This window comes from Fundulus heteroclitus, chromosome 22 (genome assembly GCF_011125445.2).
Source record: "Fundulus heteroclitus isolate FHET01 chromosome 22, MU-UCD_Fhet_4.1, whole genome shotgun sequence".
Lineage (NCBI taxonomy): Eukaryota > Metazoa > Chordata > Actinopteri > Cyprinodontiformes > Fundulidae > Fundulus > Fundulus heteroclitus.
In genome coordinates this window covers 33375099-33388392 of record NC_046382.1, presented here as the reverse complement: position 1 = coordinate 33388392, position 13294 = coordinate 33375099, and the positions used below count along the sequence as shown (strand labels likewise).

Below are 13294 nucleotides of genomic sequence, written 5' to 3'. Positions count from 1 at the left end.
GAGCCATTAAGGACATTCCTGACTGCAACACAAATCAAGAATGGAATAGCTGATGAGTTTCTGTTCAGGGAAACTAATGGAAAAGTATGTTCTGTCAAGATGTTATCATCAATGCTTCCCTTTCCTGTGGAAGAATATATTAATCCAGTGAGACGCTGATTTTAGCTGATTTAAATAATTAAAACAAAAAATGTGTATATTTACTATGTATAATGTCATTGTGGCAGACCATTATCATTTCCGCTATCAGAAAAAACTGTTGTAAAAATTATTCCTGATTTATTATCTCAGATATTTCCATAGAACCTTTTGTGGATGTAAATAGGGACAAACTACAATGGTGTCTCGCAAAAGTGAACAGCAGTAATATCTGCGACAACCTTTCTAGCATTCATTGCATTGTAAAAAAAAAACTTGTCCACCTTGGTCTATCTGGGTCTTTTTCTGGGAACAACAAAATATCTTTGTTTTACTACAATCTGTTTTGAATGGCAGCTCACTTGTTGCTGTTTGGTGTCTATCAACCAGGAGGAACAGCTAATTAGATGTACTCCTCCAACTGGAGACTCGTTAACAGGTATTTGTACTGTAAATGAAAATGAACAAGTGATTTAGTTATTTTATCCAACAACATTGATAGATGTTTTTTATTGTTTTGTCAGGCACATTATTTAAATTTATATTAGAGCACCAAACAGCTACTCTTCTTTCAATTGCTTTATTATTATTATTATTATTATTATTATTATCATTATTATTATCATTATTAAAATCAAACTAAAGTAAATGCTGAACCATTACATAGGCCCTAATTTTATGATTTCTTACTGCGTTTAAATGTAATTTGACTTCCTGTCATACTGTGGTGTATATAATACGATCTGATTTCATGGGTTTCAATGTCAAAATGTCTGTACACAGTTTACTCAGCGTACCATAAAGTACTTGTCAACAGCAGATATTTAAGTTTCCAGAGTTGTCCAAGCTGCCATATGAGGCGCTTGAAACCACTGTAGGAATGTTGCAAGGTTATGCAAAAACAGCAAGTCTCCCTTTCCCAAACATTCCCCTCTGCCAGCTTCTCTGCTCACAAAGGCAGCAGTTTTCCTCCACCCACTACAGAAGCCTCGATAAAAACCTCTTCTGGCTCATCCTGAATTCACAAAGAAGGCTACTGGATGACCTTTCTGGGTGTACGGATCACCTAAAATGTATTTTACAGCAGAAATTATCTTTGCAGAATAACTTTAAAAAACTGAAAGAATATCAAACTATCAGCAATGTGTAGATTATCTGGGGGCATGAGGAAAGCAGTCCACTCTGTGCTCTTCTTTGGGGCAAGTGTAATCTTGCTAGGTGGTCTTGGCTGCATGTGTGACTATGATGGCAAAGTGGACTCAGAGAAGGCGGGAAAGCCCAGGCCACCGCACCTTATCTTCATCATGGTGGACGACCAGGGTTACGGAGACATCGGGTATCACGGCTCAGACATCCACACTCCTGCGCTGGACCAGCTCGCAGCAGAGGGCGTGAAACTGGAAAATTATTACGTCCAGCCTATTTGCTCACCCTCTCGCAGTCAGCTCATGACCGGACGGTGAGTTTCCTACTTGTTGTTCTCAGATGAATTCTAATTTAGCAGCAAAATGCTTTTTTGTCAACTTATATTAAATACAAAGCAGGAAAAGCATAATAGTGCCATGCAATCGGGTTTCCTACCCCTTAAACCTGTTCCAATTTTGTCACTAGCACCACAAACGTCCATTTATTTATTTGTTTGGATGTTTTTGTGACAGACTGACACTATGCAGTGCACATTTGTGAAGTAAATAGATAATTAGACATGGTTTTCAAGAGTTCGGCACACAAGCCATGCAGAATAAATAGTAAACATGTGGAAGAAGATGCACCAGCTGGCTGAGACGAAAACTGAATTCACCGGCCTACATGCAAAACAATACATGTCGAAAGAAAATTAAGAGTGCTCAAACACCCCATCCTCTCAGTAAAACAAATTGGTGACAGGATCGAGACGTGAGGGTGTTTTTATTCTGCAGGGACAGTGAAGCTAGTCAGAAGGATTGCCATAAATTCAAGACAATCCTTGAAGAAGCCTGCTAAAGCTACAAAGGACTTGAGACTAGGACAAGAAGCTGGACCTAAAGCCCATTTAACCCAGCCAAGAACAATGGCCAAAGGTTTCACTCTCAGTACGTGCAAAGCTGGTTTGCAGGGGGGGAAAAATCTAGTAAACGCAAACACACACACACACACACACACACTGCACTTTTATTCACTATTATTTCTTTCCTCCTCACAATTACGCACTACTTCCATCACAAAAAAGCCCAGCAAAATACATACATGTTTATGGTTGTAATATGACAAAAGTAAAAAATAAATAAATCCAAGGCTTTGTACTCCTGCATTTTACCCTTTATATCCATTGTAACAGAATACAAAAACATTTCTAAACCAATTCTTAAGTTCTTTGTTTAATATTTCTGTACGTTGATACATGCCACTCATTGGCCAACCTCATTGTATTTGTGTATGCTGAATGCCCATTTTTTGTAAATAGAGCAAGTGACCGAACACCTGTATGATTTTAGTGCACAGGAAATATTGAAGCAATTAATTACAGCACAAATTTAAGGTTATGCGTATATAGAGAAATGTACCTTAAACTCAATTGTATCTTGGTCTGAAGTGTTTTACCAAAGCAGATGCATGAGTTACATTTTGTCATTGAAGATGTCTGTGGTTGCAGTTACCAGATTCACACTGGTCTCCAACACTCGATCATCCGGCCGCGACAGCCCCTCTGTTTGCCTCCAGACATTCCCACTCTACCTGAACGTCTGGCTGAGGCTGGATACGCCACACACATGGTTGGGAAATGGCACCTGGGCTTCTCAAGGCCAAACTGCCTGCCCACGCAACGTGGATTTCAGAGTTTCCTGGGAACCCTGACGGGCAGCGGAGACCACTTCTCCTATCAGAGCTGCGACGGGGCAGAAGCGTGTGGATTTGACTTGCACGACGGGAGCAGGCCTGCCTGGGAGATGAGAGGGAACTACTCTACGCTGCTTTACATTCAGAGGTGAGAATTAAACAAATTCATCCACCGAGAGGAAGTGAAGCAACATACAATGCCTTATTCACATCCCCTTGAACTTGTAATTTTCAACTTATTTCCTTTGCAACCACAGACTTTTATTGAAACTGCATGTCATAGCCTGACACAGGAGTGCAAAACTGTTGGGTGGAACGAAACTGCTGCATGCCTTTATAACGTTTTGCTAAGGGTCATTGACTGTGACCAGCTTCGTCAGCCTTGAAGAATAGCGTCTCCACTGCATGATACTGCCACCAGCATGTTTCCGAATGGGTATGGTGTGTTAATTTTGACATGCAGTATTGCTACAGTTATGTCAACGGGGTCACATAGACAAAGTTTTATGGGTTTCTCTTAACAGTGGCTTTCTTCAGGTCAATCAAATAAAATGGAACAAAGTAAAGGGGATTGAATACAAATGTAAACCATCATTTTACTTCCACTTATTAACATTGCATCACTGTTACCACATCAGAATGAAGTGGAAAATATGTCATTGCACGTTTTAATTGTACCGTTTTCCATTTTTCATTCCAGAGTTAAGAAGATTTTGCAGAGCCACGACTCCCGTACACCGCTCTTCCTCTACCTGTCCCTCCAGGCTGCACACACTCCCCTGCAGGCACCAGACCTTTTTCTGCGACACTATAACACACAGGGCAATCGTCAAAGGCGTCACTACGCAGCTATGCTAAGCTGCTTAGACGAAGGGGTTGCACAGCTTGTCAACGAGCTGAAGACCAGTGGGCTCTATCAAAACTCTGTCCTGATCTACTCATCTGATAACGGTGGACAGCCACTCTCAGGCGGGAGCAACTGGCCACTGAGAGGAGGCAAGGGGACCTACTGGGAGGGAGGCATCCGGGCTGTGGGGTTTGTCCACAGTCCCCTTTTGAAGAGGAAGGGGATCGTAAGCAGAGCCCTGATCCACGTTTCTGACTGGTATCCCACATTGCTCGGGCTTGCAGGGGCCCTGCGATCCCATCGCGACCTGGACGGCCATAACGTCTGGGGTAGCATTGGCGAGGGCTTACCCTGCCCTCGCACGGAAATCCTTTTCAATATCGACCCCGTGTCCAGGAAACCCGGGGAGCCATATGACAAGGCGCTGGTACTCAATGGCTTCGGGATCTGGGACACAGCTGTGAGAGCCGCCCTGAGGGTTGGAGATTGGAAGCTATTGACAGGAAATGTGGGCGATGGAGACTGGATACCGCCACAGGCTCTTCCGGTTGGCCCAGAACGGTGGCAGAAACTCGAGAAGCGGCGCAACAAGCTGGGGAAGTCGGTGTGGCTGTTTAACATCAGCGCCGACCCATATGAGAGGTTCGACCTCGCCGAGGTTCGACCAAAGGTGGTGAAACATCTGCTGGTCAGGCTGGCAGAGTATAACCACACAGCTGTGATGGCCAGGAACCCACCAGATGATCCCATGGCTGATCCAGAGCTACACGGAGGTGTATGGAGCCCCTGGCTGGGCCTGGAGGGGCAAGAAGAAAATAAGAAAGATGACGACGCCAAAAAGGAGAAGATCTTAAAGGTTAAACATTGCAAATTATGCAAATTAAGAGCCCTTTTCAAAAAAGTGGGATCACGTTTGGAAAGAAAAACACTTTTCTAAATCTCTTTTTCAGGAAGCTACATGTAGTACCTTCCGAAATAAGTCATACCCCTTGAACTTTTTCACAAACCACCCACTTTAAAGTATCTTATTCTGGATTTATGTGACAAAGTACCACCTAACTCTAAAGTGAAAGGGCAATAATAAATGGTTTAAAGGAGTTTTCTCAAAAATCAATGTGGTGTGTATTTGTATTCAGCCCCACCCACCAGTTCTTTTAGCGTTCCCCTTCTGTTCTGTTACATCTGTAGGTCTCACAGCCTACGTCTTCACTTCTAGGGAGTGAAAGTTGTGTCCGTTCTGGCAAAATAGCTCAAGATCAGTGAGACTGGATAGAGAACATCTCTGAACATCAATTTTTAAATCTTGCCACGAATGCTCAATTAGATTTTGGTCTAACCTTTCATGGGTCATAACAACATGTAAATATCCTTATATCTACCCTTGTCCCTCTGGCTCATTGTCCCATTGTTCAACCTCTTAATTTAGAGAGAGGGCTGTGGTAGGTTTGCAGATTCGGCATACTTATTTTTTGAAAAGATAATCTGAACAATGTATCAGTTCAAAGTTGGAATGTTGTTTTATAACATAACCCGGACTTAAATTTCTCCACAGCTTTCCGCCTGACCTGTCTGCTGTGTTCCTCGGTCTTCATGATGCTGTTTGTTCAACAATGTTCTCTAACAAGCCTCTTAGACTCCGGGGCGACTACTTAATGCTTTTAGCAACAAATATTTTATTTAAAGGGGACATATCATGCTTTTCAGCTCTTCCTTTTCACATTCAAATCATTTAGTTGTTGTCCTTTAATTCCTTGTTAATTCACCTCCACGTTCCCCCTTTTTTCTAAACTTAGCGTTAACAATAATGCAATGAACAAAAATTTTGTTCCCCAATTATCGTTTTTTGTATTAGCGCAGCTGTGCCCACCACTGGGCTCTTCACACCTCACCCCCCTCCAGGTCACAGAGTGCTCCACTTCACCCCTTTCGACTATTTATGTAGTATGTAGCAGGGCTTTGAACCGATTTTTTTCCCCCAATCAGTTCGTTCCGAACAGAAACGGAATTATAACGTTTCCGGTTATGAGTTCCACCAATAAATTGACGTTCCCGAACCAGTTAGAACAAAAAAATACTGTTCCCGGAACGGTTAATTACATTCCTTTCGTTTGACAAATATAGCTATTGATATTGTGTTTGGAATGAGCATTTTACGTAACGATGGATCGTAATTTACCTCTTATTTAAAATGTGTAGCTCTAGTGGAGACACCGCTCTCTCTCCATTCAGTGAGCGAATGTGTGATGTGATGTCACACAGGAAGTGAACCTCAGCTGTCATGGTAACGTGCGCTAACCTGACTCCGCTAGCTGTATGTCGCTCCGCCTAGCTTCACTCACACCGAAGCTAACCCGTGACGCTGTGAGAGCGACGCAGGAAAAAAAAACTTGCCAAATCCGGTCGTGAGAAGGGCGAAAACATCGTTTCCACCAACAAAAGCCTTCAGAGGCGTTCTCTGATGTTCTTTTAATCAAACAATATTAGGTAGATTGGACAACACGGAAGAAATAGCAGCAACAATGTTAACGCTTGCTTCCTCGACGAGCCGCCATTGCTATCAAAACAGTCTCACGTCATGGTCGCGTCTCCACCACATCACATTTATGAAATTCCAGCCCTGCGATTGGCCAGACAATAAAATTGGTTGGAGAAATCACTTGCTATGGCCGATGTCCCAGATGTATGGGAGTGAAGCTAGGCGGAGCGACATACAGCTGGCGGAGTCAGGTTAAACGTGCGCAGGAAAATAATTACTTTTTTTTAGTTAATTAGGCAACGAAAACTTTGAGGAACGAAAAAAAAAACGGTATTAACCGGTTACCATTATTTTTAAATAAGTGTTCCAGTTCCAGAACATAAAAAAATAATAACATTTCCGGTTTCGTTTCTGTTCCCTGTAAAATACAAAATACAAAATTCGTTCCTTGAACCCGTTCAAAGCCCTGGTAAGTAGTGAACAACCAGACACTCCCAGAGACTCTAATTACACAACTAAATGTATTTAACTGCTAAAAAACTCTATTTTGCATGATATGTCCCATATAAGGGAATCTGTGGTGAGGATTCTGAATACACGTTATTAAAGGAGCAATAAGAGATTTTTCACCACTAGGTGGAGCTTGAGGGCTGTCTGTAGACCAAAACAACATGTGCATCAAGCCACACCTCTCTCTAGCACTCTGCACCCATTTCTCCTTCTCACCTATTGGCTAGTATGAGCCTATTTGCAAAGGATAAATACACATCAGAACATCACCTTTCTAGTGAAGAAGCAAGTAACTCATAACTTATAATGCTGTTAGAAAGAGAACGTTTTGATCTGATTGGCCCACTCTCCACCATTTTGTGGCTGGGCTGGCATTTTATGGGCAGGGAGGGGGCAGCTGTTCACATGCGCGTACAAGCACGCGCATGCACGTACGTGCATGTGTGGCTGGTCCAGCTATGTAAACAAGAGACCGGAGAACAACACAGGAAGATTGTGTGTGACATTTAACCATAGTAAAAGGTACCTTATCTAAAAAGATACCTTTAGTTCTTCACAAAACAATTTTTTGGTTCTTTCTATCTAAAATAATGAAATTTTCGCTTATTGTTCCTTTAAAATGTAATTTATAAAAATTTTTGAAATTCTTGAATTATTAGAAGTCATGTCAGGCATGCTGAGGAGAACAAAAGCCCAGCACCAGAAATGAGTCGGACTAATTTCAGTCATATTAACACCTAATCCAGTAGAAGGTTGACAATGAAGAGATACAGAAATCTTGATCAGCAAAAAAGGAAACTACAAGTCACATAGACAAAAACAAAAACAAGTCCTGAAGGTCATCACTAATACCATCTGACAAACAAGACCGCGTGTCTAGCTAAGGAGGGTGAGTCACTCTCTGTCCGCCCAAATTGCAACACAGAGGCTGTGGACCTCTGTCGGTCTGAGCTGGCAGCGTTGTGTTTGTCACCGGGTATTACATTCCTGAATTGAAGAGCAGTTTGATTAGAACAGATATAACTAGAATGGTTGCATGTGGAAGTGAGGCCTGATGTGACCTCCTTGTCAACTGTGAGGACATTTTTCAGGTTGACACAAAGATACCCACCACAGGCAGCTGTCAAATGTCGTTTTGTGCTCTTAGTCTTAAGGGTTACACACAAACAAGTCTGTCTGCATGCAGTGCTCACTTTTGGCCTTAAAAGACCTCTGACCTCTATATGTCTGGTCATGGAGGCCCTAAAGGTTTAGCAGCTGATCCTGACACACTTTTGTGAGCATTTAGATGCTTCGATAAGCACATATATTATGTAATGAAAAAGCATAGAGATAAGACAAGTCAGGCAATCTAAGTACAGAGATAAATGAATTAAAAAGTGCTTGCTTTTTACACAGGAGACTGCTGTTAGTCAGTTTGCATTGTGTACCAAATTATGATGAGAACTTCAGTAGCAATCCCACACACTGCAGCAACAGGGCCTCAGGTTTCTCCTCATGATGAATATTCATCTGTCCTTCTCCAACATCTACTACCCCCTCGACACTGCCGGCTGTCACACTTTCCCCCTGACTGCCTTCCTTCTTTGTCTTTATACTTTTATATCTCTAAGCTCTTTCCTTATTCCCTCTGCAAAATATCTTCTTCGTTCCTCTTGCTTTGCTTCGCATCCCACTCCCTTGTTGGTGCTCATTTTAAAGATCAAACTGAAGTGGTGTTTTGCTGTGAGATTGATGGTGTACAGTTAAATATGAAGAATGGAGGAGGAAGGAAAGAGGTCCTTGGAGGGTGCATGGGGGCTGTCGTGTCTTTGAGTTCTTGGAGAAGTTCTTATGATCAGATTAAAGTCTTATTCCATAAAGTTTTCTCAGCTCATCCATCACACTCTCTGGCCTGTTAAAAAAGGGGGAAGAAGGGTTAAGGTTGCATGTCTTGAAAATTTGACTCATACTGTCATTATCTTTAAAATGTAAACATATTGGCTAATACAGAAGTTAAAAAGCTTAAACACATGTTAATAAAGATTCGTCCAGCGTGAATAAGGTGTTTTTGCACCATCGGAGCTTTGGCAACTTACATTTCCAGTCTCGCTCCTCACAGTTGCAGCTCTTTTAACTGTTCTCACTGTACATGTTAATACATTTGCCTTACTCAAAGACAATTCCTTGTCTTTCCTATCTTAAAGAGCCGCTGAGAGAAATAGGCCTTTGAGTCCCACCTTATTTATAGTCCAGGGAAACTGGAAGTAGTAAATTACTAATGAAGAGTTCCAAGATACTTTCAGGAATGTAAAAAAAAAAAAAAAACAACCAATAAGGATTGTAACTATATTGACCACTATATGCGATATACGTGTTTTAACTAAAAAAGATTTCTTAATTTGTTATAATTTTCCAGTTGAATAAATGTGCTCCACCAAAAGTTTTTGTTTTTTTTAATCCTTGTCTTTTAATTATGGTACTGCAATAAAAGATGTATTGTTTTGTAAGATTTTTATGTTCACATTTTTATCAGGGGTCCATTTACGTATGAAAGGTGCTGTACAAATACATAAAAAATAATTTCAAAGGGTATTTTACATTAACAGTCAGAAAGATTAAAATCTCAACCAAGCATATTAGTTTGTAATAATCCCTAAAGGAGCAATAAGTGAAATTTCACCATTTTAGATAGAAAGAAGTAAAAAATAGTGATGTGTAGAAGTAAGGTAATACACTGCCTGGCCAAAAAAAGTTGCCACCAAAAAAAGTTCACAAACTCTTATATTTCGTTGGACCGCCTTTAGCTTTGATTACGGCACGCATTCACTGTGCCATTGTTTCGATAAGCTTCTGCAAAGTCACAAGATTTATTTCCAAACAGTTGTGCTATAATTTTTCAACAAAATCTTGCATTGATGAAATAAATGTCTCATGATCCCTGAACCTCTCTTTCACAATTTGAGCCCGATGAATCCTGGACTATGCCCATATTCATCAGAGAAAGAAAACATCCATTGATAGAATAAGCTGGTCATTCAGTATATTCAAGTAGTCAGCTGACCTCATTCTTTGAGTACATACTGTTGCTGGACCTGGACCTGACCAACTGCAGCAACCCCAGATTATAGCAGTAGCAACGCCCCCACAAGCTTGTACAGTAGGCACTAGGCGTGGTGGGTTCATCAATTCACCTGCCTCTCTTCCTACCCTGGTGCGCCCATCATTCTTTATCAGGGTCAGTCTGGACTCATCAGACCATATGACCTTCTTCCATGGCTCCAGAGTCCAATCTTTATGCTTCCTAGAAAATTTAAGCCTTTTTGTCCAGTTAGCCTTAGTGATTAGTGGTTTTCTTAAGGCATCTGTTCAGTCCCAATCCCTTGGATTCCCTTTGCATTGTGCGTGTGGAAATGCTCTTACTATCACTATTAAACATAGGCTGGAGTTCTACCGTTGTTTTCCTTCCATTTGATTTTACCAAATGTTTAAGTGATCGCTGATCGTTTAGGATTTTTTCAGCCACATTTTTCCTCAAAGACGATGGGTCCCCACCATCCTTCCAGTTTTTAATAACGTGTTGGACAGTTCTTAAGACAATTTTGGTAGTTTCTGCAATCTCCTTAGATGTTTTCTCTGCTTAATGCATGCCCATGATTTGACCCTTCTGAAACAGACTGACATCTGTTCCACGACCAACGGATGTGTTGTTCTTCATGGTTGTTTAAGAAATGAGAAGCAACTCATTGCACCAATTGGGGTTAAATAACTTGATACAAGCTAAGACATAATCGTTCATGCAGTAATTATCCAATGGGAGGCTCGTACCTGTTTGCTTAGTTAAATACAGGTGTCAACTTTTTTTTGGCCAGGCAGTGTATTTCAGATGGACCATGGTATGACTTCATACGGCATCTCTCTGTGTTGTTCTCCAGTCTTTTGTTTACGTGAACGTACGTGTATGTGAACAGCTGCCACTCAGGGCGTAGCCCCTCCATGCCTCTAAAATGCCACCATCAGATCAGAGCAGCATTTGGAGCAACATGGTGGACAGCACCCACAGCAGATGAAAATGTTCTCTCACTAACAGCTTTATAAAATTATGAGCTACTTACTTCTTCGCCAGAAATCTTTCTTCGAAGGCTTGTGTTGTATCCGGGTACTTCAGCTTCCTCTCAAAGTCCAAAACATGTCCTAGGTCAATTGATTACTCTAAATTATGTTCTTGTGCATGGTTGGTTGTCCTGTCTTACTGGTGATTTGAATATGCATTAAACATGTAGGCCTGCTGCATCTTTTCAGTCTCACGAGTAAGCAATCCCTCTTGGTGAACTGGCCTGTTACCCGGGCCAGGAAAAATCCTGGTGTGGATACCCGAATAGGCAGTAGAATGAACTTCATTGTTCTGCAACAAAATTCATTCTACACACCAGTTTCCTGGTTTCCATAAGCTCTCCACAGACAGCAAGATAGAGCCGGATTATTGAAAGCTTTCTGCTAATAAATTTCCAGCGTTTCTTTGTGCCTGTTACCCTCGACAACTATCACATCTCCAGCTTGTCCTGCCTTGCCTCAGCCTGGTCAAACATCTACCTAAGCTTCTGATTTCTGAACCACAACCTAGATTTGTTCCACAACTACAAGCCTTGCTTTACCCCTGAGTTAGTCTGCCATGTTCAGACTTCTGTGTACAATCCAAGCCTGTCTCCCAGACTTGGACAAAGCTTCAGCCATGCTGAATACCTCCCATCAAGTACCTTGTACTTTTGAATTTCAATTCAAAAGCACTTTATTAATCCCAAAGGGAAATGAAATGCCACTCATAAAGTTTCCTTCAGAGTAGTTGTAGATGTTTATGGCGGTGGGTGGGAGGGAACTCCTGTAGTGGTTTGTATTTCCCTTGGTCTGAAGAAACCTCTGACTGAAGATACTCTGTTGTTGTATGATAGTTTTAAAGGACGTTCAGTGGTGTAATTTTCTCCATGTTGTGAAGAACCCTTCTTGGCATACTTGTCTCCAGAGGTTCCACAGCAGCACCCAGAACAGAGCCAGCCTTCTCCAAATGCTTGTTCCAGCAGAAGAGTCTGTTTTGGAAAGGGTCCTCTATAGTCCTAAAATCTTTTTGTGTGTTCAAGTGCCAGCAGTTGTTAAAACTTTATTCTCTCTGCCTGGTTAAACGCAAATGAAGGAAGGTTTTGGACTGAAACCTTTATAGCATGTTGTTAGTGTTTAATATATAAAATTTTGATGATGCATATATTTTTACATTTTATCGATAAAAGTGGGAAAAAACAAATTGCTTGTTTCCATCAATGTCAGGATGCAGCTTATTGGCTGCATGCTGAGCCTCTCTCCCTCTCTCTTGTTCCTGCGCAGCCTGATCAGTTTCACCTGGCAGGCTGCAATTAACCCACAACTGCTTCCACCTGTTCCCACCGCTTTATCAGACTCACCTCTTTCTGTTCCCGTCGCCGGTCCATAGCGTTCACTCCCGCTCAGTCCCTGCCAGTTTTTCTTGTCAGCTCCGTTTGTACCCGTCAGCCTGAAGACTCCGTTCACCTGGTCTTGTTACAGTCAGCCCATAGACTTTCCGACAGTTTTGTTTCCTCCAGTATTCAGCTCAGACGTTCAGACCTCCACCGCTCGGCTCAGACGTTCAGACCTCCACCGCTCGGCTCAGACGTTCAGACCTCCACCGCTCGGCTCAGACGTTCAGACCTCCACCGCTCGGCTCGGACGTTCAGCCCTCCACTGCACGGCTCGGACGTCCTGTGCTCCACTACTCGGCTCTGAGGTTCTGCTCGCCTCTACTCAGCTCTGATGCTCTGCTCGCCACTGCTCGGCTCTGACGTTCTGCTCGCCACTGCTCTGCTCGGCTCTGATGCTCTGCGCTCCACGGCTCTGCTCAGATGTCCTGCTCTCCAGTGCTCGGCTCCAGAGTTCCTCCCGGTCAGTCTCTCCACACTCCTCCTGCCAGCCAGCTTCTACACCCTTCACCTCCGTCCGTTGAAAGACTCTGGTCTCATCCTCCATCTTCCAAACTATTCAATAAAACTCACTCATAAGAACTGACTCTGTGTGTGCGTGCTGTGTCCGGGTTCATCCCAGAAAAATATATCATAACATTATGGACCGGCGCAGGGATGAACCCGAGCACGCACAGAGCCTGGTGTAGAAGCTGGTAGGATCTGCCTCGCCTCCGGTTCGTCTCGCCTGGGTCGCAAAGTTGCGACGCCACGCTTCCGTCTCGCCTCGCCTGGGTCGCCGTGCGGCGACGCCTTGCCTCTGTTTCGCCATGGTCGCTGGATTGCGACGTCACGCTTCTGGTTCGTCTGCCGGGGTCGCATCCGCGACGCCCCGCTTCTGACTCTGTTTCCTGGTTCGTCTTTTGCAAGTTCCGCCTCCTACGCTGCGCAGCCGTTAAAGACGGCGCTCCTCGTCGTCGCTGCCCAGCGTTGACTTTTGCCGCTGCCCAGCAGACAAAGACTTTGCTGTCCAGCACGTCCTGGTTTCTGTTTTGTTTAAAG

The 13294-nt window shown here is 42.9% G+C and overlaps 1 protein-coding gene across 1 annotated transcript; it reads left to right on the top strand.

The window, feature by feature from the left end:
• Nucleotides 1-968: 968 nt before the first annotated feature.
• On the top strand, nt 969-4912 carry si:dkey-174i8.1 (arylsulfatase I). The gene is made up of 3 exons (XM_012878381.3): nt 969-1597; nt 2771-3103; nt 3656-4912. The coding sequence occupies exons 1-3, from the start codon at nt 1281-1283 to the stop codon at nt 4737-4739; spliced, it is 1734 nt and encodes a 577-aa protein (XP_012733835.3). The 5' UTR covers nt 969-1280; the 3' UTR covers nt 4740-4912.
• The last annotated feature ends 8382 nt before the right edge of the window (nt 4913-13294 follow it).